The sequence below is a fragment of the Oncorhynchus gorbuscha genome, linkage group LG11 (genome assembly GCF_021184085.1).
Source record: "Oncorhynchus gorbuscha isolate QuinsamMale2020 ecotype Even-year linkage group LG11, OgorEven_v1.0, whole genome shotgun sequence".
Taxonomy (NCBI): Eukaryota; Metazoa; Chordata; class Actinopteri; order Salmoniformes; family Salmonidae; genus Oncorhynchus; species Oncorhynchus gorbuscha.
Window position 1 is genome coordinate 40031153 of NC_060183.1, and position 22535 is coordinate 40053687.

Here is a 22535-nt window from a genome sequence, read left to right on the forward strand (position 1 = left end):
GTATAGGCCTACACCACCATCTTTGGTTAAGGCAAGGAGGTTTTGCTGACCATGTGACCTGTGGGGCCGATTTTATAAATGTGGTGATTTGACTTCTTTTGGTAGTGATGATTTTTTTTCTTTAGGTAATTTTAAAAAAAAGATCTTAAGGCACTCGCACATCTGAGCTATCTTTGTTGCAGGTTCATAGTAATAGTTGAATAAAATGAGAAATGTCTACATAGGGGTGAAAATTGTGAACACTCTCAAAAGCTCTGACGAAGGCCTTGAGGCCGATACCTAAAGCTTAATATAAAAGCAGTGATACTAGCAAGAGCAGTGTGCAGGTTTTCTTCTTTCTTCTCAGGTACTGTAATTTATTTACCAAAAACCTTGACTGACTCATTGGCATGACTTACCACGAAAATCATAATAGTATTATGTTTTTACTGATTAACCCTCAAGCGACCAACATATTTTACATACATCAATTACCAGAAACTATGGGGGACAAACAGCAATTTTAGCAAAGAAATCACCTTATTTCTTTATCAAAACATCATTATACTTGTAGTTACAGTTATCTGAAACAATTTGTTTTCTCCAAAACAGTTATTTTAGCAAACATACTGCAGCTTATTTCCAAAGCACAATCCACATTAGTACTAAAAAACTACATTACCATAATTTTCAGAATTCTGATGTAAATACAGTGCATTCGGAAAATATTCAGACCCACTAATTTTTTCCACATTTTGTTACTTGAGGGTTAAGCCCTCTAGTTAAAAAAAAAATATATATATATAAGCAGACTTTATGTATGCCCGTGTCACATGGTCACCCCCAATAATAATAGGTTAACAGGTCAATAGTCTTGTTTCCTCACTTCTATAAATGTACAATTTGACCACATGAACTGTGAGATTGACTGATGAAAGTCTTGAGAAACAAATGGAATCTGTTCTTACAATAAGGCAAGACCAAAAATTATGCAATGTCTCTTAATGTTTCTTTTGTGTGAATTCTCTTGTCGATAACCTTACAATTGAGAAAATAATCAACATGCATTTCAAACATATAAACACCTATGTCTAAGAGTGAAACCAGACAAAGGAGTAGATTTGATTTGTGAATCATTTAAATATGTAAAGCATTGCTTTCCATCGGTCTCCAGAGAGTTGCGTCAAGGAGCCGTGATAAGCAACGATAACCAAACTCTTGGTTAAGACTAGGCCTCGGGTGAGGGTTGAGGGGTCAGAGTTACAAGACAGTTAGCCTGGTCCCAGATCTGTTTGTGTTGTCTTTCCAAAATGGCAAGATAGCACAAACAGATCTGGGACCAGGGTACGAGAAAATGGACTATGCTCAGGCATGGCCAAGTCATGTTCTGACTCTTCTCTTGTGTTCCCTTTCATGTCCATGTCGTGTGAATACATTGTGCAGAGTGTGGGGCTGGTATATCACACTGGGAATAAATGCTGCTCTGACAGAGAAGGAAGCTTATATCAATGGCTGATGATTGTGTATGTGGATGATAACGCAAAATGAGCCCAAAGAATAAAGAAAATCTAGAGTTTGAATTGTAATATGCATGAAATGTAATGATAAATATCATTTTATTTTACTCTAGTAGTCCTCATTCAGAGCACCGAGGACACTGATTTTAATACTCAGGAAGACAAGTTGATTAAAAACATTTTTGAGGGGAGGTGGCATAGACATAAACAGAAAACATACAGTACATATAGTATTGCCACTGTGTACACACACACACACACACACCACAAACATTCCAAACACGTGGAGAAACGGTCTTTCTTTCAGACTCTGTACGATTAGAGACTGTCGTTGACGCCATGCTGCGTGCTGAACTGGAAGTCCTCAGGGATGGTGTCTTTAGAGGTCAGAGGTTAAGGGTCAGGGTCAATTTCTACTGAGGGTCAGTTAAATCAAGGATGCCAATGTGACAAATTTGAGTTAAAAACAAATAGCTTGAATATTGTCATAAATGTACAAATAATCTCAGTAAAGAATAAAGAGCATCTCAAATGGCCAGTTTCAACTAGCCTCTTTTACTTACCATTGCAGCGGTACTTTAGGTTGGACCAGATGATGTTTTCCTGAGAGAAACAGAAAACGCCCAGTCGCCCTCCTCTCATTGTGGTGTCAATGGTCACACCAGAGTCAGCCACCAGTTCTGTACCTTCATAGAAACGGGCCCTGTCCAAAAACCCAACAGACAGTCATTCTTGTTAGAAAACTAGAGTATTAGATGGAGAGATCACATCTGACTCTCTCACTCACTCACTCACTCACTCACTCACTCACTCACTCACTCACTCACTCACTCACTCACTCTCAGAAGCCATCCTGTGTGCATCATATCAGCTATCTCACCTGATGTATCCAACCTGGGGCCGGTGCTGCAGGTACCAGCGGTAGGAAACCTTGTCCTTCCAGCCCACGTTCCTGGGGTCCTTCCACAGCAGACGCACCTGGTCGTTGGTGTCCCCTGTGTGCCAAAGGGAGTTCCTCAGGTGCTCACCTGGCCCTGACTTAGACTTCACAGCCTGGGAGATAGCGAGGGAGAAGGTAAGAAGTAGTAAACACAAAAATAAAAAGACAGATTTCATTGTACGATTCAAGACACATACACACACACACACCTTGAGCTGGATGCCAGGCTCGGCCACTGCTCTGAAGGGTGTGGCCTGCCAGTAGGTCTGCTCAGTCTGTTTCCACATGACCACGTAGAAGGAGGAGGAGTCCTGGTAGCCAAAGATGAAGCCTGCGTAGTCATCGTCCGTCACTGTGTTTACATGGAACGTCCCCTCAAAGTCCACCCCACTGAACGCAGTGTAACCTAGGGAACAAAACGAAGAGGTTACGACGGAATAGAATATGAGTTGATACAATACGATATATATGACACTTGGTAATGATTTGGAAGTCTTTCTTACCCACAGCCAGTCCAGGGTCACTGTTCATGGTCTGCACAATCTCCATTCCCTGTTTGAGGGATTAAATGTCAGTCCTGTTGTCAAATTCAAAGCATTTGAACATATTTAGCTTATTATTTCCGGTAGTCCTGTAAATGGCCATCACACCTGATTAAGGACAACCCAGTTGGGGTCAATCTGGGCGTCACCCTCAGGGTCCAGCACCACCGTCTGATAGGCTCTGAAGTCTGTCAGAGTGACCTCAGCGTTCTCTGGACAGTTGTCTATTCTGTCAATCACCTTGTCCTGGTCAAAGTCTGACTCACACACATCCCCAACACCGTCATCTGGGAGGAGAGAATACACAAAAGCTTAGAAATGATGGCCAATAAGGTTCTAAGCATAGGCAATACACTAGTAAAGCAGAGAGTTTAAGGTTTGTTGGTTGATTGGTTGATTGGTTGAAGATCAATGGTGACTGACGTTGTTTGAAGGACAGTATTAGATCTGTAGCTCAGTTGGTAGAGCATGGCGCTTGTAACGCCAGGGTAGTGGGTTCGATCCCTGGGACCACCCATGCGTAGAATGTATGCACACATGACTGTAAGTCGCTTTGGATAAAAGCGTCTGCTAAATGGCATATATTATTATTATATTATTATTATAGATCAGTGAAGCTACAGTTCTTTTGCAGGTGTCAAAGCTGAATGTGATGGAAAACCTTGTCAGTCCATAGGCGCTTCACTTCCTCAAGTTTTACCTTCAGTTAAAGAATGTGTATACTCACACTGTGTGTGTAGACAAGTCTCCTATTGTTGTCACACCATTTACAGCACGTTTGGCAGGACACAAACTTACACAGAAAAGAGTTGGTTGAAGCCCAAACAGACTGAAACACTAGGCTATAGCTTTTAGGTGATAACTCAATAATTCAGATTCGGATTTAGAAAAGTATTATTTCCCATTGCTGGGCAATTTGGTCACAGCAGTAATGTAAATTAAAAAGTGTGAAAGAAAGATTACTACTGACTGTTCTCATCCAGCTGGTCAGGGTTGGGCACCAGTCTGCAGTTGTCGGGTCCTGGTGGCAGGAAGTCAGGGATGCTGTCGTTGTCATCGTCATCGTCACACTCATCCCCCAGGCCGTCTTTGTCTGTGTCCAGCTGGGAGCTGTTGATCACGTTGGGACAGTTGTCCTTGGTGTCCTGGTGACCGTCACCATCACTACAGACCAGGCAGGTAACACAAAAGGAGAAGGGACAGGAAAGATAGGTCTTCTCACAAATTTTGTAAACAATTTTTGGGCATCCCTGTTAGTGAGCATTTCTCCTTTGCCAAGATAATCAATACACCTGACAGGTGTGGCATATCAAGAAGCTGATTAAACAACATGATCATTGCACAGGTGCACCTTGTGCTGGGGACAATAAAAGGCCACTCTAAAATGTGCAGTTTTGTCACACAACACAGTATTTTTGTTCAGTATATATACTGTAGTTGAATATTCATAAAAATAAAGGGATAAATTGACTACTGGAATCATGCATTGACTAAATAAATTAAATCATGAAGTAGATATTTTAAGAGAATACTTTTTCTAATGTCAGATACTTTAAAATATGTTTTCTTTTACCTGTCTTGGTTTGTGTCACAAGAATCCCCAACCAGGTCATCATCGATGTCGGACTGAAATCAGAGCACAGATTTGTTAAAACACTTTTTGACCTCTCACAGGAGACGACATCTCAGTCGCTCCATATTCCAGTATATATCTGTAAACTGAACAGGTCTCAGAACCTTCAATGGAGGCCTGTGGAGGCCGTCTGACCTGGTTAGGATTAGGAATATCGGGGCAGCTGTCACAGGCGTCTCCCACTCCGTCTCCATCCCGGTCCAACTGGTCCCGGTTCACCACCATCTGGCAGTTATCCAGGAAGTTCTTCAAGCCTGGAGACCAATTAAAATACAGAGTTTGAGATTGTAAAGTTATCTGACCAATAGTATCCCACCACTCTGCAGACGTGTTAGGGAAATGCATGACAGTGCTTAAGTAAAGTAGTCTCTTTCAGGATTACTGCTTTGTGATGTATGCACACCAGGGATAGCTGTTCTAGATATTTGAAGAACATCTGTGAAAGTGTCAAAAAAAAGTGTAAAAGTATGGCCCATGAGAAAAATCATAAAGCGTGATTTATGTGATTTGAAGGCTTACTCACTGATGTTGAATCAATGCATTATTATTTAAAAGCAAACTGCACAGGGTTGATGCTCTTTACGTTGATATTCTGTTTCTAATAGTTCACTAGTTGTGCCACAGGCAGGCGCTGTTGCATTTGTCATCTGAGTAAAGTGTTTGTGCAGAAGGCCCTAGGTGTGTCATTTCTCGTTTATCTCAGGGAAGCAACAGTACTGTGATCATTGCATAAAGGTCAAGTGGTCTGTAGACAGAGTCTGTAAAAAGAAACCCAGACAGTCATGTACTGTATCAAAGCGTGAGGAGGACAAAGGCATACTGTGTGTTTGTGTGTGTTTAGTAATGGGATCAGGGTAGGGTTGGTGTTTTCTAGTCAAACGGCTGTTGTATCAGACTACTGTGACACTAGTTAGGTGGTAGGGATGTGTCGCTGTACGCACCGTCTCCATCCATGTCATCATCGCAGGCGTCTCCTTTCCTGTCACCGTCAGTGTCCCTCTGATCGGGGTTCTCCACCATACGACAGTTGTCACAGGCATCACCGTGGTTGTCCTTGTCACTATTCCTCTGGTCCACGTTAGGCTTCAGCCAGCAGTTATCCTGCATGGGAGAGGGGCACAGGGGGAGCAGAGAGTTTGAGGGAGGGAGCTGTACTGTGTGTGTGTGTGTGTGTGTGTGTGTGTGTGTGTGTGTGTGTGTGTGTGTGTGTGTGTGTGTGTGTGTGTGTGTGTGTGTGTGTGTGTGTGTGTGTGTGTGTGTGTGTGTGTGTGTGTGTGTGTGTGTGTGTGTGTGTGTGTGTGTGTGTCTACCTGTTCATTCAGAATACCGTCTCCATCAGCGTCATCGTCACAAGCGTCCCCTTGTCCGTCCTCGTCAGCATCTTCTTGGCCAGAGTTGGGAACACGCATGCAGTTATCCTGACAACCAACAGATTGATTTCGACACACTGTTAACCCTTTAACAGACCCAACATCAAAATAAGATGGGGCGGAGGGGAAAGGGGAGAGAGGGGGAACGAGGGAGTGAGAAAGGGGGAGAGGGAGAGATGGTGATACAGGAAGAGCGAAAGAGAGAGAGAGAGTTAAAAGTGAGAGAGATGGGGAGGCACGGAAAGAGAGATCACATGTGCTGTTTATTCCAGCATAGTTGTATTTGTTCAGTTGTCATGGTTACCTTTTTACAGACCATATCCTTGCACTTGAGTTTCTCATCAGGGTATCCATCAATGTCTGTGTCCTTCCCACATAGGTAGCCATTACCAGCCCAGCCAATCCCACACTGACAGGGAAAATAAGAGAAAACACTTGAGGCAGTGTGTGTGTGTGTGTGTGTGTGTGTGTGTGTGTGTGTGTGTGTGTGTGTGTGTGTGTGTGTGTGTGTGTGTGTGTGTGTGTGTGTGTGTGTGTGTGTGTGTGTGTGTGTGTGTGTGTGTGTGTGTGTGTGTGTGTGTGTGTGTGTGTGTACGTGTGTACGTGTGTGTACGTGTGTGTGTACGTGTGCGTGTGCGTAAGGCAGACAGTAAAAGGTTGGCCTAGTTTTATAGAGTGACGAGTGTGTATGTGTGTGTGTGTTATTCTGCGTCTCTATGTGTGTGTGCGTGCATGCGTGTGTGAGTGAGAGCGAGTTCTGTCAATGGAGGCTAGTTTGTGATCTATAGGACCCCACCTGACAGGTGATGGAGCCGTCTCTTTCTTGGATACACTGGGCGTTGACATCACAGGGGTTGGTCCGACTGTTACCACAGCTCCTCTCTGGCTTACAGCCCTTCACCTGGCCCCCTATGTAGCCTGTTTTACAGCCCCCACAGACGTATGAACCCTATAGGGATAATACAGGGTAACAGGCAATGAACAACTTATCATACATGTAGTACTGGTACTTGGGTCAGATATTTAGCTTGGAATCCTTTTAACACACATGGTTCCCTTGTCCTATTGTTTAAAATGGAGCCATATTCTATTTGGATTCCAGATACTAGCCCGGTCCCCAGATCTGCTTGTGCTTCAAGTAGTTTCTGTTGTGTGATAGCGAAGGTCAGGAGTTGGCCAAAGCAAAAAGATGTGGTGACCACCGGGCTATCAGACAGACACTCAGTCCTTACCGCAGAGTTGTGACAGAGAGAGTCAGCAGTGCACCCTCCGTTGTTGGGCCCTTTGCACTCATCAATGTCGTCACAGACCTAAGATATATAGAGTTTAAAAAATGATATAATGATATATAGCTTGAAAAGATGTCACAAGATGAGTTATCCTAGTAACAATGTCACCGGGTGAGGGGTCGATTTCATTTCAATACATCTTCTTGAATTTACCAAGTTGAAATGGAGGGCGACAGCTTGCTGTCGAAACGTTGGTGAGTAAAGGATTTTATTAGAGCTACTGGAGTGTAGCTTTTCCTTTTCATTTTTTTTCATTAGACCTTGACTCCATTTGGGGATGTAGACTGACCTGTTTGTTTGTCTGGGCGTAGACCACTCCCACCCCCTCCACAGCCAGACCAGTGTAGCCCAGAGGACATGCGTCACAGCGAAACCCTGGAGCTGTGTTCACACACTTTACCCCGGCGAAGCAAGGGTTAAACTGGCACTAGAGAGAGAGAGAGAAAGAGAGAGAGAGAAAGAGAGAGAGAGAGAGAGAGAGAGAGAGAGAGAGAGAGAGAGAGAGAGAGAGAGAGAGAGAGAGAGAGAGAGAGAGAGAGAGAGAGAGAGAGAGAGAGAGACAGTAGAAGATGCTTGGTTAGTATTTTAGAATGATTACAACCACGTAAATACACACAGTTAACACACAGACACACACAACATACCTCATCCACATCATCACAGCTGAAGCCATCCCCTGTGTATCCATCAGGACAGGGTCCACACTCAACACCCTCCTCCGTCTCAATACACATGTCGTCACGGAAACAAACACCAGGGGCACACTTTGGCTCAAGGACCTCGCTTCCACCCAGTCCTTCAAAGACACCCAGAGGAAATATATTTTTATGACACTCATTTTCACAATACCAGTGGCTTCTCATGTATTAGTTATGAATGTGTCATAGGCGAACATGCTTCAAGTAAAACTGGGGTCTAGGGATTTTTCTTGTTAGGTCTCATGGTCAGGAAAAAAATCTTGGCCTAATCCATAAACAACATATGACATGAATGCAGAACACATAATACATAATAAATCATTCATTTGTAATATAATGGTGGTATTGGATGTTCTCACCACAAGCCTGGCACTCAGAGATGGTGTTTCTGAGAAAAGATGTCTCTTTGACCTTTAGAAAGCAGCAGAAACATTTGTATTATATCTTGATTTAACTAGGCAAGCCAGTTAAGAACAAATTCTTATTTTCAATGACGCCCTAGGAACAGTGGGTTAACTGCCTTGTTCAGGGGTAGAACGACAGACCTTGTACCTTGTCAGCTCGGGGATTCAATCTTGCAACCTTTCAGTTGCTAGTCCAACACTCTAACCACTAGGCTACCAGTAGCATGTTTGTAAATGGACTCAGTGGGTCAGGAGGTACAGTTTAAGAGTTCCAAGAGGAGCTTAACCATTATAGTTACCTGCTGAATAAGGACATCTTTCAGCTCATTTATCACCTGGGTGAGCTCAAGCATTTGATTGGAGAGTTGCTTTGTGTTGACCCCTGCAAATCAAATTGAATGTATTTATATAGCCCTTCGTACATCAGCTCATATGTCAAAGTGCTGTACAGAAACCCAGCCTAAAACCCCAAACAGCAAGCAAAGCAGGTGTAGAAGCACGATGGCTAGGAAAAACATCCTAGAAAAGGAGAATGGGGGAAGAACATTGCATTTCTGAAGACAAAATAATTATCCGGTTGGAACATTATTGAAGATTTTTGTTATAAACATCCTAAAGATTGATTCTATACTTCGTTTGACATGTTTCTACGGAACTTTTTGACTTTTCGTCTGGCCTGCACGTCATGAATTTGGATTACTGAGTTAAACGCGCAAACAAAAAGACTGTATTTGGACATAAATGATGGACTTTATCGAACAAATCAAACATTTATTGTGGAACTGCGATTCCTGGGAGCGCATTCTGATGAAGATCATCAAAGGTAAGTGAATATTTATAATGTTATTTCTGACTTCTGTTGACTCCACAACATAGCGGATATCTGTATGGCTTGATTTATTGTCTGAGGGCTGTACTCAGATTATTGCATGGTGTGCTTTTTTGGTAAAGTTATTTTTAAATCTGACACAGCGGCTGCATTAAGGAGAAGTATATCTATAAATCCATGCACAATAGTTGTATCTTTTATCAATGTTTATTATGAGTATTTCTGTAAATTGATGTGGCTCTCTGCAAAATCACTGGATGTTTTGGAACTACTATTCCATAACGCGCCAATGTAAACTCAGATTTTTGTATATGAACTTTATCGAACAAAACCTACATGTATTGTGTAACATGAAGTGCTATGAGTGTCATCTGATGAAGATCATCAAAGGTTAGTGATTCATTGTATCTCTATTTCTGTTTTTTTGTGACTCCTCTCTTTGGCTGGAAAAATGGCTGTGTTTTTCTATAACTAGGTGCAGACCTAACATAATCGTTTGGTGTGCTTTCGTCGTAAAGCCTTTTTGAAATCGGACACTGTGGTGGGATTAACAACAAGTTTATCTTTAAAATGGTGTAAAATACTTCTATGTTTGAGGAATTTTAATTATGAGATTTCTGTTGTTTTGAATTTGGCGGCCTGCACTTTAACTGGCTGTTGTTATAACGATCCCGTTAGCGGGATTCAAGGTCAAGAACTTTTAAAGTTTCAAGTACAGTTGCAAAAACCATCAAGCGCTATTATGAAACTGTCTCTCATGAGGACCGCCACAGGAAAGGAAGAGCCAGAGTTACCTCTGCTGCAGAGAATAAATTCATTAGAGTTAACTGCACCTCAGATTGCATCCCAAATAAATGCTTAACAGAGTTCAAGTAACAGACACATCTCAACATCAACTGTTCAGAGGACTTTGTGAATCAGGCCTTCATGTTTGAAATGCTGCAAAGAAACCACTACTAAAGGACACCAATAAGAAGAAGAGACTTGCTTGGGACAAGAAACACGAGCAATGGATATTAGACCGTTAGAAATCTGTCCTTTGGCCTCATGAATCCAAATTTGAGATTTTTGGTTCCAAATGCTGTGTCTTTGTGAGACGCAGAGTAGGTGAATGGAGGATTTCTGTATGAGTGGTTCCCACCGTGATGCATGGAGGAGGAGGTGCCAAGGTGTAGGGGTGCATTGCTGGTTACACTGTCAGTGATTTATTTAGAATTCCATGCACACTTAACCATCATGGCTACCACAGCATTCTGCAGCAATACGCCATCCATTCTGGTTTGCGCTTAGTGGAACTATCATGACTCAAAACACAGCTCCAGGCTGTGTAAGGGCTATTTGACCAAGGAGATTTATAGAGTGCTGCATCAGATGATCTGGCCTCCACAATAACCCAACCTCATCTCAATTGAGATGGTTTGGGATGAGTTGGACCACAGAGTGAAGGAAAAGTAGCCAGCAAGTGCTCAGCATATGTGGGAACTCCTTCAAGACTGTTGGAAAAGCATTCCTCATGAAGCTGGTTGAGAGAATGACAAGATTGTGCAAAGCTCTCATCAAGGCAAAGAGTGGCTACTTTGAAGAATCTCTAATAGAAAATCTATTTTGATTTGTTTAACACTTTTTTGGTTACTACATGATTCTAAATGTGTTATTTCATAGTTTTGATGTCTTCCCTTTTATTCTTCAATGTAGAAAATAGTAAAAATAAAGAAGTACTCTTGAATGAGTAGATGTTTCGAAAATGTTTGACCGGTAGTGTACATATGAGCATTCTATCACCATTTAGCTGTGTTTGGGTGACGTACAAGAAAAGGTCTTTCCTCTACTGTCTAAACTAGACAGTAGAGACTAAATTAACAGTTTAGGGAAAGCACAGGAAAATGAGCTGGTTTGTTTATTTGTCAAAAACTCTTACCCAGAGTCTGCACCGAGTCTCCTTGTTGGTGGCAGTTTTGTAGAGAGGCTACGTTCTCGAACGTGTCTCCCACCACCAGTTTCAATTCCTCCAGCTCCTCCTGTTTGTGAAGAAGTCCAACAACAGGGATCCATTAATTGGAGTCCGTGCTGATGGATGGGCTTGATGAGGACAAGGTGGTTGCCAGGTTTCTTTTCTGGTTGCCAGATTTGTTCCTGCTTTAGCCAACTCTAAATTGCTTGACAAATGCTGCATTTTTGATAGACAAGGATTTGGCAACATCTTGCATCCAGGCTAACGGAAGGGTCATTTGAATTTGGAAGGAAGATCTATGTGTAAATAAACAACGTCCCTGAGTACAAAGGCCACAAAGGTAATGGTTTGGGATGGGTAACAGAAACATCTATGGTTCTATGAGTAAACAAGACAACAATAAACATGTTGTTCCCAAAGGGAAAATGATTGATCGCCCCCATTCGGCCAATCCGTGTAATTTAGTAAATTCCAGATCTCTATGGCAAGATACATCATTCACCCAAGTTTCCTCAAAATCGTGCCAATCAGCATATGTAAATGCTGGATCTCTATGGCAAAATGTTCGTCAAAATGGGTCAGTGGAGTCTGAGATATTGTGTGTGAACAGACAGAGACAGATCTATAGTCCCCCTCCCGATTTCATTGGTGGGGCACAATAATGATTGCATCGCATATGACATGCTTAATTTGAATAACATCCAACCTGACAATGGTCCAACGTAGTGCACTATATAATGTTAATTGAGATGAGTACAATAGGTTGCCATTTGAGACAAATACCATAACATCACCTCTGCTTTTCCCTGCATGCTTTTCAGCTCCACCACGCCGTAGCCTGCAGGCAGGCCCTGAAACACGGAGGGGAGATCCCTGACCGTCTCCACCAGTCTGCAGTCCAGGTGCAGCTCCACCGCCCCCGGGCCCTGCTGCATCCCCTTCAGGTGGAAGAGGAGGCGGTGGCGCTGACCGTCCGCCAGTTGGATGTTGTTGAAGGTCACAGAGCTCATCCTCCGATCACTCCTCAGGTAACGCAGCACAGCTGGGAGTGAGGGAGTGAGGGGAGAGGGGGTGAGGTTAGAGAGGGAAAGGGACAAGAAGAAGAAGGCCATAGAGTGTAAAATTGCATGAGATGGAGAGTGAATCACAGCAAATGCGTCAATGAATTGAATACATGAATAATGCAGAAAAAGAAAGGCAAAAGTAATGATTTTTAAACACAAATGAAATGGAAAGAGAGAGAGAACTTTTCAATACCACATTTTACAGAAAAGTGCAGTATATCATGCATCCCTTGTCCTCTGAGCCATTGTGCACCTAATTCTTTGAGGCTGCACTGATGGCCAAATTCGATATCTTTGAATTAATAATGCGTAAAATACAGCAATAGCTGTTGTATAATAAAACAATAATATCTGTTGTGTAATAAAACAATAATATCTGTTGTGTAATAAAACAATAATATCTGTTGTATAATAAAACAATAATAGCTGTTGTATAATAAAACAATAATATCTGTTGTGTAATAAAACAATAATATCTGTTGTGTAATAAAACAATAATATCTGTTGTATAATAAAACAATAATATCTGTTGTATAATAAAACAATAATATCTGTTGTGTAATAAAACAATAATATCTGTTGTATAATAAAACAATAATATCTGTTGTATAATAAAACAATAATATCTGTTGTGTAATAAAACAATAATAGCTGTTGTATAATAAAACAATAATATCTGTTGTGTAATAAAACAATAATAGCTGTTGTATAATAAAACAATAATATCTGTTGTATAATAAAACAATAATATCTGTTGTGTAATAAAACAATAATAGCTGTTGTATAATAAAACAATAATATCTGTTGTGTAATAAAACAATAATAGCTGTTGTGTAATAAAACAACAATAGCTGTTGTATAATAAAACAATAATATCTGTTGTGTAATAAAACAATAATAGCTGTTGTGTAATAAAACCTTATCTTCTACATCTTCAGTGTACAAGGAGATAAAACCCCCTCAGTTGGGCATTAAGTCCCTAGCCTCTCCTTCCTAACCATTACCTCTGTTGAGTTTGCCCAGCACGGTGAACTCAAAGTACTTGCTGTTGTCCCGGGGGTTGTACAGACCAAACACGGTGGTGCCAGTCTTGGGCTGCAGTTTAAAGGTGGTGAGGATGAACGCCTCATTCACCCCCTGCTCCACCAGGCCGCCCTGCAGCAGGTCTGGCAGACAGTCCGGGGAGTTTAGGAGATCATAGACTGCGGAGGTAAAAAATAAAGTAAAGTTACACACATGGTAGGAAATGATGAATATTCATTATTCAAATTATTCAAACTGTCTGTGGCTCAGTAGAGCGAGAATAAACAAACCTAAATAGATGGATGGGATGGTTATTGAGCAAGGTGTTTTGGATGTACCGTGGGGAATGTCCACGTCAATACTTTATAGACTAGACTAGGCTGGAACATCACAGTGAGTTTGGGTAGCTGCTGGGAAATGTTAAATTGCCTTCTCAGCAGCAGAATCCATTTCTTCACTTTTTCCTGAATGCTGATGATTTCTGAGCTAGAGGTTTTGATGTGCTGTGAAGAAACTGGTGGTCAAGAGAGAGTACAGATGTAGGATAGTAATTTGATGCACACCAGGAAATGCAAATTTAAAGTGTATTCAATGTTTAAAAATGCAACTAAAGTATGTAATTTCCACTTAAAAATGTCATACTTTATTTTATATATATATATATATATTTTCTAGGCAAGTCAGTTAAGAACAAATTCTTATTTTCAATGACGGCCTAGGAACAGTGGGTTAACTGCCTGTTCAGGGGCAGAACGACAGATTTTGTACCTTGTCAGCTCAGGGATTTGAACTTGCAACCTTTCGGTTACTAGTCCAATGCTCTAACCACTAGGCTACCCTGCCACCCTAACGAATAATTTATCAACCCCTACAAAAAAATGTCCATTCATTATAATCCACATACAGGGCCGGATTAACATATCATTATAATATATTTCTTTAGGAACTCAGTAGGGGTCTCAACTTCCTATGGTTATGTCAGTCACTGACAGTCACTCAATTAGCCATGTCAGTTAACAATTTTTAGATTGGTAAATTAGTCAAACATGGCCAAATACCGAATGGGCACACAGGGCAAGTGCCCAGGGGCCCTGACCTCCAGGAGGCCTGAATCCCACTCAGATATCATTAACTTAGCATCATGACAAAATGTGTAGAATTGTTGGTAACTTTCTTTTAAAATTGCAACATTTTCTCTACGCCCCATGACAAAATGTGTAGAATTGTAGCATTTAGTCAGCCACCAATTGTGCAAGTTCTCCCACTTAAGAAGATGAGAGAGGCCTGTAATTTTCATCATAGGTACACTTCAACTATGACAGACAAAATGAGAAAAAAAATCCAGAAAATCACATTGTAGGATTTTTAATGAATTTATTTGCAGATTATGGTGGAAAATAAGTATTAGGTCACCTACAAACGAGCAAGATTTCTGTCTCTCACAGACCTGTAACTTCTTCTTTAAGAGGCTCCTCTGTCCTCCACTCGTTACCTGTATTAATGGCACCTGTTTGAACTTGTTGTCAGTATAAAAGACACCTGTCCACAACTTCAAACAGTCACACTCCAAACTCCACTATGGCCAAGACCAAAGAGCTGTCAAAGGACACCAGAAACAAAATTGTAGAACTGCACCAGGCTGGGAAGACTGAATCTGCAATAAGTAAGCAGCTTGGTTTGAAGAAATCAACTGTGGGAGCAAGTATTAGGAAATGGAAGACATACTCGACCACTGATAATCTCCCTCGATCTGGGGCTCCACCCCGTGAGGTCAAAATGAACGGTGAGCAAAAATCCCAGAACCACACGGGAGGACCTAGTGAATGACCTGCAGAGAGCTGGGACCAAAGTAACAAAGTCTACCATCAGTAACACACTACGCCGCCAGGGACTGAAATCCTGCAGTGCCAGACGTGTCCCCCTGCTTAAGCCAGTACATGTCCAAGCCCGTCTGAAGTTTGCTAGAGTGCATTTGGATGACCCAGAAGAAGATTGGGAGAATGTCATATGGTCAGATGAAACCAAAATATAACAAAGAATGCTGAGTACTGTGAAGCATGGGGGTGGAAACAGGGACCAGGACGACTGATCCGTGTAAAGGAAAGAATGAATGGGGCCATGTATCGTGAGATTTTGAGTGAAAACCTCCTTCCATCAGCAAGGGCATTGAAGATGAAACGTGGCTGGGTCTTTCAGCATGACAATGATCTGTCATAGTTGACGTGTACCTTTGATGAAAATTACAGGCCTCTCTCATCTTTTTAAGTGGGAGAACTTGCACAATGGGTGGCTGACTAAATACTTTTTTGCCCCACTGTAAGTGTTTTTCCTCTCTGCCATCAGTTACCCAACCAAGATAGGGCCCCGCAGTTACCTACGTGGGCCCCATACCTCCTCCACCCATCTGATTACTGGCAGAGTCCTCCTGTGGTTGTCGGTTGCAGTAAAAAATTAAATATACAGTTGAAGTCAGAAGTTTACATACACTTAGATTGGAGTCATTAAAACTCGTTTTTTAACCACTCCACAAATGTCTTGTTAACAAACTATAGATTTGGCAAGTCAGTTAGGACATCTACTTTGTGCATGACACAAGTAATTCTTCCAACAATTATTTACAGACAGATTATTTCACTTATAATTCATCACAATTCCAGTGGGTCAGAAGTTTACATACACTAAGTTGACTGTGTTTTTAAACACCTTGGAAAATTCCAGAAAATTATGTCATGGCTTTAGAAGCTTCTGGTAGGCTAATTGACATCATTCGAGTCAAATGGAGGTGGACCTTTGCTTGACATCATGGAGAATAAAAATAAATCAGCCAAGAGCTCAGAAAAAAATGGTAGACCTCCACAAGTCTGGTTCATCCTTGGAGCAATTTCCAAACAATAGTATGCAAGTATAAACACCATGGGACCAGGCAGCCATCACACCGCTCAGGAAGGAGATGCGTTCTGTCTCCTAGAGATGAACGTACTGTGGTGCAAAACGTGCAAATCAATCCCAAAACAACAGCAAAGGACCATGTGAAGATGCTAGAGGAAACAGGTAGAAAAGTATCTATATCCACAGTAAAACGAGTCCTATATCGACATAACCTGAAAGGCCGCTCAGCAAGGAAGAAGCCACTGCTCCAAAATCATCATAGAAAAGCCAGACTACAGTTTGCAACTGCACATGGGGACAAAGATCGTACTTTTTGGAGAAATGTCCTCTGGTCTGATGAAACAAAAATAGAACCGTTTGGCCATAATGACCATCGTTATGTTTGGAGGAAAAAGGGAGAGGCTTGCAAGCCAGAGAACACCATCCCAACTGTGAAGCACGGGGGTGGCAGCATCATGTTGCCGGGGTGCATTGCTGCAGAAGGCACTGGTGCACTTCGCAAAATAGATGGCATCATGAGGCAGGACAATTTATAAGGATATATTGAAGGAACATCTCAAGACATCAGTCAGGAAGTTAAAGCTTGGTCGCAAATGGGTCTTCCAAATGGACATTGACCCCAAGCATACTTCCAAAGTTGTGCCAAAATGGCTTAAGGAAAACCAAGTCAAGGTATTGGAGTGGCCATCACAAAGCCCTGACCACAATCCTATAGAAAATGTGTGGGCAGAACTGAAAAAGCATGTGCGAGCAAGAAGGCCTACAAACCTGACTCAGTTACACCAGCTCTGTGGGAAGCTTGTGGAAGGCAACCCAAGACGTTTGACCCAAGTTAAACAATTTAAAGGTAATGCTACCAAATACTAATTGATTGTATGTGAAATTCTGACCCACTGGGAATGTGGTGAAAGAAATAAAAGCTGAAATAAATAATTCTCTCTACTATTATTCTGACATTTCACATTCTTAAAATAAAGTGGTGATCTAACTGACCTAAAACAGGGAATTTTAACTTGGATTAAATGTCAGGATTTGTGAAAAACTGAGTTTAAATGTACTTGGCTAAGGTTTATGTAAACTTCCGACTTCAACTGTATAATACATATACAATATATACTGCATATAAAATATACTGTATACTGGATATATTTCCTTTGTTTATTTTGCCTCTTGGAACCCCTACGGGCCAGGACCCAGGGGCTTCATTTTCCTGCTGTAGCAAACTGGCTCAAATTCAGATCCTACATCTGTAGGCTAGTTGATGAGTCAGATGTGTCAGAAAATGATGCTGATGATTGCTGAGAACAAGGGCAGACTGGGACCAGGAATCAACCCTGGCATTTTCAACACACCGGACAAGTTTTTTACTTGAGGCCTCCACACCTGCCCATTTTTTCCCATCTGGACCCCATTTTTTTGCCAGATGATAATCATTTTGCACAAAAATCCAAGTAAAAAATGAACCTGACGATTTGACATTTGCCTGAAATGCGAAATGGCCAGTCCGCCCCTGGCTGAAAAGATATTGGTGGTCAAGAGAGAGTAGGTCGGTTGATGAGTTTTGGGTAAAACATTTGTACTTTTATCAGAATGTATGGTATTTTGGTTATTCTTGAGCTAGTGGTTTTGATGTACAGAAGGGATACTTTACATAGACTAGAATTAGCTGGAAGATCAAGCCCAGGATAAGTTAGATAAATATGGATAAACTGCACTGTACTCAATGCACAGGGAGTGGAATGTAGAAGCCAGTGAAGAGGCAAGCCCACGGTTACAATTCTAGTTGAATAAAGTCACTCCGGGACACAGCAGGCCTCAGGAGCACGTGCCTTGAATCCCTCCCTACCAGTCTGAGAACCTACATGAATACACAAGTGCCCTAGCAGCTGTCTTTAAGGTACACTATCGTGAGGGCAACAAATTGCTCCCAAATGTTTCCAGAAAATTGCCCTCATACCCCCCCCCCCCCCCTCCCCCTATTCTCAGCCAAGATTGCAGAGTGTGATCCTCAGAAAAGATATTGTGTGTGTGTATTCAGCTTCAGACATCTTTGTTCTTTTCTCGTGCCCCCAGTCTTTACTCCGGTTCCAACTGCCTGGTCTCAGTCTGTTCCAGTTCATCGGGGAGCAGCACGGGGCTTTTAAAGGCGTGTGGTTAAACGTAACTCGAGCCACGATAACAGGCTTCCTTTTCATGCCGTTTCCTGCGCTCAATTTCACCTTTATAAGCACAAACAGACGTGGTTTGTGAAAGGCTTCAGCTTCGCTATTGTCCCCCTCGCCTGTGGAGGAAGGTTAGGCAAACATCGTGACTTGGCCTCAACGTGACTTGGCCTGCAAACTGGGACTGGGGTTGCACCAACAAAACAATTTGAACAAACCCACTCTTATTCTATTCTCATCCGTCTGTTTAGACGCACTATGCACACACACTTGCTCCCATCTGTGTTTTAGACTCAGGGCCATGTGTGGGTCAGGATCTCCATGAGAAAGGATCAGCTTTCATCCACACAGCCACCACTTGTCCTCTCAAGATCCATCAAGCTACACAAAACCATGTCCTTCAAATCCACCTAAATCCACATCTTAACCATAAAACAAACCACGACAGCCCACACATAAAGTATCACTACCACATAGTTTGTCACACGTCTAGGAGCAACAACATCTCAGCCTCTAAGTGGTAGGCCACACAAGCTCACAGAACGTGACCGCCGAATGCTGATGTAAGTAGTGCAGAAAAATCATCTGTCCTCAGTTGCAACACTCACTACCGAGTTTCAAATTGGCTCTGGAAGCAACATCAGCACAATAACTTCGTTAGGAGCTTCATGAAATGGGTTTCCATGGCCGAGCAGCCACACACAAGCCTAAGATCACCATGCGCAATGCCATGCCATCGACTCTGGAGCAGTGGAAACGCGTTCTCTGGAGTGTTGAATCACGCTTCACCATCTTGTATTCCGACGGACTAATCTGGGTTTGGCAGATGTCAGTAGAACGCTACCTCCCCAAATGCATAGTGCTAACTGTAAAGTTTGGTGGGGGAGGAATAATGTCTGGGACTGTTTTTCATGGTTCGGGCTAGGCCTCTTAGTTCCAGTGAAGGGAAATCTTAACACTACAGCATACAATGACATTCTAGATGATTATGTGCTTCCAACTTTGTGGCAAAGGTTTGGGGAAGGCCTAGCACAAAACAAGGTCCATACAGAAATGGTTTGTTGATATCGGTGTGGAAGAACTTGACTGGCCTGCACAGAGCCCTGACCTCAACCCCATTGAACACCTTTGGGATTAATTGGAACGCCGATTGCGAGTCAGGCCTAATCGCCCAACATCAGTGCTCGACCTCACTAATGCTCTTGTGGCTGAATGGAGGCAAGTCCCACAGCAATGTTCCAACGACTAGTGGAAAGCCTTCCTAGAATAGTGGAGGTTGTTATAGCAGCAAAGGGGGTACAAACTCCATATTAATGCCCATGATTTAGGAATGAGATGTCCGACAAGCATTTGTCCACATATTTTTGGTCATGTAGTGTACATATTTGTATATTTAGTCTTAGAGATAATGTGCATATTTTCTAAATGTCTCTATTGATCAAAACATCTGCCCCCATCGCTGTGAACATCTCACATAGCTGTAGCTTCCTGAACTTGTTAGGAACTCGCCTTTCATCTCATATTAATATTGTCCATCTATGACAAACAGAAAGTGGGTTTTGTTTCAAATCTATGAGTTAGTTAGTTTACATTACTGGCTATAAATCAATCACTGAAAGTGCTACAGCAACAACAAAAAACTCTCTCCTGTTTTATTACGATTTAAGAATTCTAGGCATATGTTAGTGACTGTGACATAGGGTTCAGCCAGGAGTTGATGGACAGTCGGAAGAGCGAATGAAATGGTAGGAGGGACATCCCAGCTTCAATTGGTGTCAGATTTCCCATCCTGCTTCACACGGGCAGAAGAGACATACTCCTGTATCAGTGAGAATCAGGGCTATCACGCATTGCAAGCCATGTAGGTCTATGTTGGCCACATATCAATATATAAGCAAAAATGTTGGTCGGAATGGGTACCAGAACTACACAGGTCCCCAAAACAGGGGACTTGACATCTAAGAGGATATTATTAAGTGAAATCCCATGCAGTCATTACCAATAATTGCTATTTGTATAAATGACCAATGGCTAAACGTTTCACTACATATCAACTGAGACTGTCATGTTTTGTCATATATTGTCTTGTCCTTGTGCTTTCCCTTCTGTTCGTTTCCCCCTGCTGGTCTTATTAGGTTCGTTCCCTCTTTCTATCCCTCTCTCTCCCCCTCCCTCTCTCTCTTCTCTCTATCGTTCCGTTCCTGCTCCCAGCTGTTCCTCATTCTCCTAACTCACTCATTTACTCTTTTCACACCTGTCCCCTATTTTGCCCTCTGATTAGAGCCCCTATTTCTCCCCTTGTTTTCCGCTTCTGTCCTTGTCGGATCCTTGTATGATGTTCGCTGTTCTGTGTCCTTGTCTCGCCCTGTCGTGTTTTATCTTCTTCAGATGCTGCGTATGAGCAGGTGTCTTAGTCTGCTACGGTCGGTGCCTTCCCGAAGCAACCTGCAGTCTATGGTCGAGTCTCCAGTCAGTCCTCTCAACTACGAGTGGATTTCAGTTTTTCCTGTTTTGTTTTCTCCTTGATATATCCAGGATTATTACTTTTGTCATATACTGGAATAAAGACTCTGTTTTCGTTAAGTCGCTTTTGGGTCCTCATTCACCAGCATAACAGAGACAACTGTGCTGTAAAAGTATTTTAAAAGAACATCTCTCAAAGTTGTCAACAGTTGTACCTCAGTGTATATGGCATCTCAAAACCCTTTGTGTGTGTGTGTGTGTGTGTGTGTGTGTGTGTGTGTGTGTGTGTGTGTGTGTGTGTGTGTGTGTGTGTGTGTGTGTGTGTGTGTGTGTGTGTGTGTGTGTGTGTGTGTGTGTGTGTGTGTGTGTGTGTGTGTGTGTGTGTGTGTGTGCGCGTGCATGCTCAGACTCCAGTATTGCATACAGACCATTAGTGATTACTCCCATGTGTGTGATTAAGTTGGGACTTTGTTTAAATCAGAGCCAGACTGCAGACCCCCCCCCCCACACACACACACACACACACAGTCACACCTCAGTCATCAGCACACAGCACCCTTCCGACCGATGTATTTTCAATCTTCTCACCACAAATGCTATAGAGGAATATTGATCACAACAGAGTATCAAATGCCATGTGTCGCCCTTTGTGTATATTGGATGGAGAAGCAGTGAACGTTCTATTCTCAACCACAGTGTCTGTTTGATCAATCATTACCTCAGAGCTTCATGGTCCTCTATTGGAATCCTGTGGGGTAGAGTGCTGAGAGCTTTATTACACTGATAGAGTCATTTGAAGATGACATCACAGCCTCTCTGTATGTCAAATTAAACTGTCTGTCTCTGACTACCATACAATTGTCAAATCAAAACTTTTAGCTGTAGTATCCTGTAATTGCCTCTTCAATTACCTTTTTAATCCAACAGCACCCCCCCCCTTCCCAAAGACAAAAATGAAATATCACTCTTGCCTTTCTTTGCACTAACACTCACCCTTGTCTTGCTTTACTTTGCTGATAGCTACTTTATTGAGGAAAAATGTACTTGCTATGACTGTGATATGCGATTGTCTCACCTAGCTATCTTAAGATGGAAGCACTAACAGTAAGTCGTTCTGGATAAGAGCGTCTGCTAAATGACTGCAATGTAAATACAAAAGCAATAACTTCAAAGTACTTTGTTGTGCAATTGCATTGTTTCAATACACTTTACTGGCCACATCAAAATCACATTGGCATCACATTCAGTAATAATAAAGAAACAAATCTCAGCTACACTCACCTGATCCCTGGGCTCCGTCTGAGCACAGGTTTAAGATCAGCTGTGAAGCCACGATCAGCATCGTCCACAGCCCCATTCTTTCCTCTCACTGTTCTCAGACCTGTTTCTCTGGAATGACTGATCCCTATCGGACAGAGTGGTGCTCCTACTGTGCTGTTGCCTGGTATGTGTGTGTGTTTGTAGAGACAGAGGTGAGGCTAGGCTGTCATAGTGAGGCAGGGAACAGCTGCTGTGTGTGTGGCAGCCTGGGGAGGACGGGAGGCTGACTAAGGGGGGGAACAGGGCTGGAGATGATTTAAGCTTTCCTTAGACGGCCACATGCAGAGAAGGAGTGACCAAGACATCCTCCACCGTATTGGCTGCCGTGGGTGGATGTGGTGTGTGTGTGTGTGTGTGTGTGTGTGTGTGTGTGTGTGTGTGTGTGTGTGTGTGTGTGTGTGTGTGTGTGTGTGTGTGTGTGTGTGTGTGTGTGTGTGTGTGTGTGTGTGTGTGTGTGTGTGT

At 42.4% G+C, this 22535-nt stretch overlaps 1 protein-coding gene across 1 annotated transcript; it reads right to left on the reverse strand.

Moving 5' to 3' along the window:
• Nucleotides 1–971: 971 nt before the first annotated feature.
• Nucleotides 972–22307, reverse strand: LOC124048616 (thrombospondin-4-B-like). Its single transcript, XM_046369579.1, has 22 exons — nt 22035–22307; nt 13221–13418; nt 11947–12194; nt 11120–11219; nt 8672–8754; nt 8328–8379; nt 7915–8066; nt 7560–7697; nt 7214–7291; nt 6778–6930; nt 6286–6390; nt 5922–6029; nt 5553–5712; nt 4747–4865; nt 4552–4604; nt 3949–4142; nt 3087–3265; nt 2940–2988; nt 2646–2842; nt 2377–2549; nt 2060–2199; nt 972–1873 (listed from the first exon to the last, which is right to left on the reverse strand). The coding sequence occupies exons 1-22, from the start codon at nt 22108–22110 to the stop codon at nt 1815–1817; spliced, it is 2814 nt and encodes a 937-aa protein (XP_046225535.1). The 5' UTR covers nt 22111–22307; the 3' UTR covers nt 972–1814.
• Nucleotides 22308–22535: the final 228 nt, after the last annotated feature.

What these genes read in the sequence shown, in the direction of transcription:
- LOC124048616 (XM_046369579.1), bottom strand. Translation starts at nt 22,110, where the DNA reads ATGGGGCTGTGGACGATGCTGATCGTGGCTTCACAGCTGATCTTAAAC. An exon ending in GCATGCAGGGAAAAGCAGAG is followed by an intron (nt 11,220 to 11,946) that starts GTGATGTTATGG and finishes CTTCACAAACAG; the next exon opens with GAGGAGCTGGAGGAATTGAA. An exon ending in ACGGCTCCATCACCTGTCAG is followed by an intron (nt 6,391 to 6,777) that starts GTGGGGTCCTAT and finishes TTTCCCTGTCAG; the next exon opens with TGTGGGATTGGCTGGGCTGG.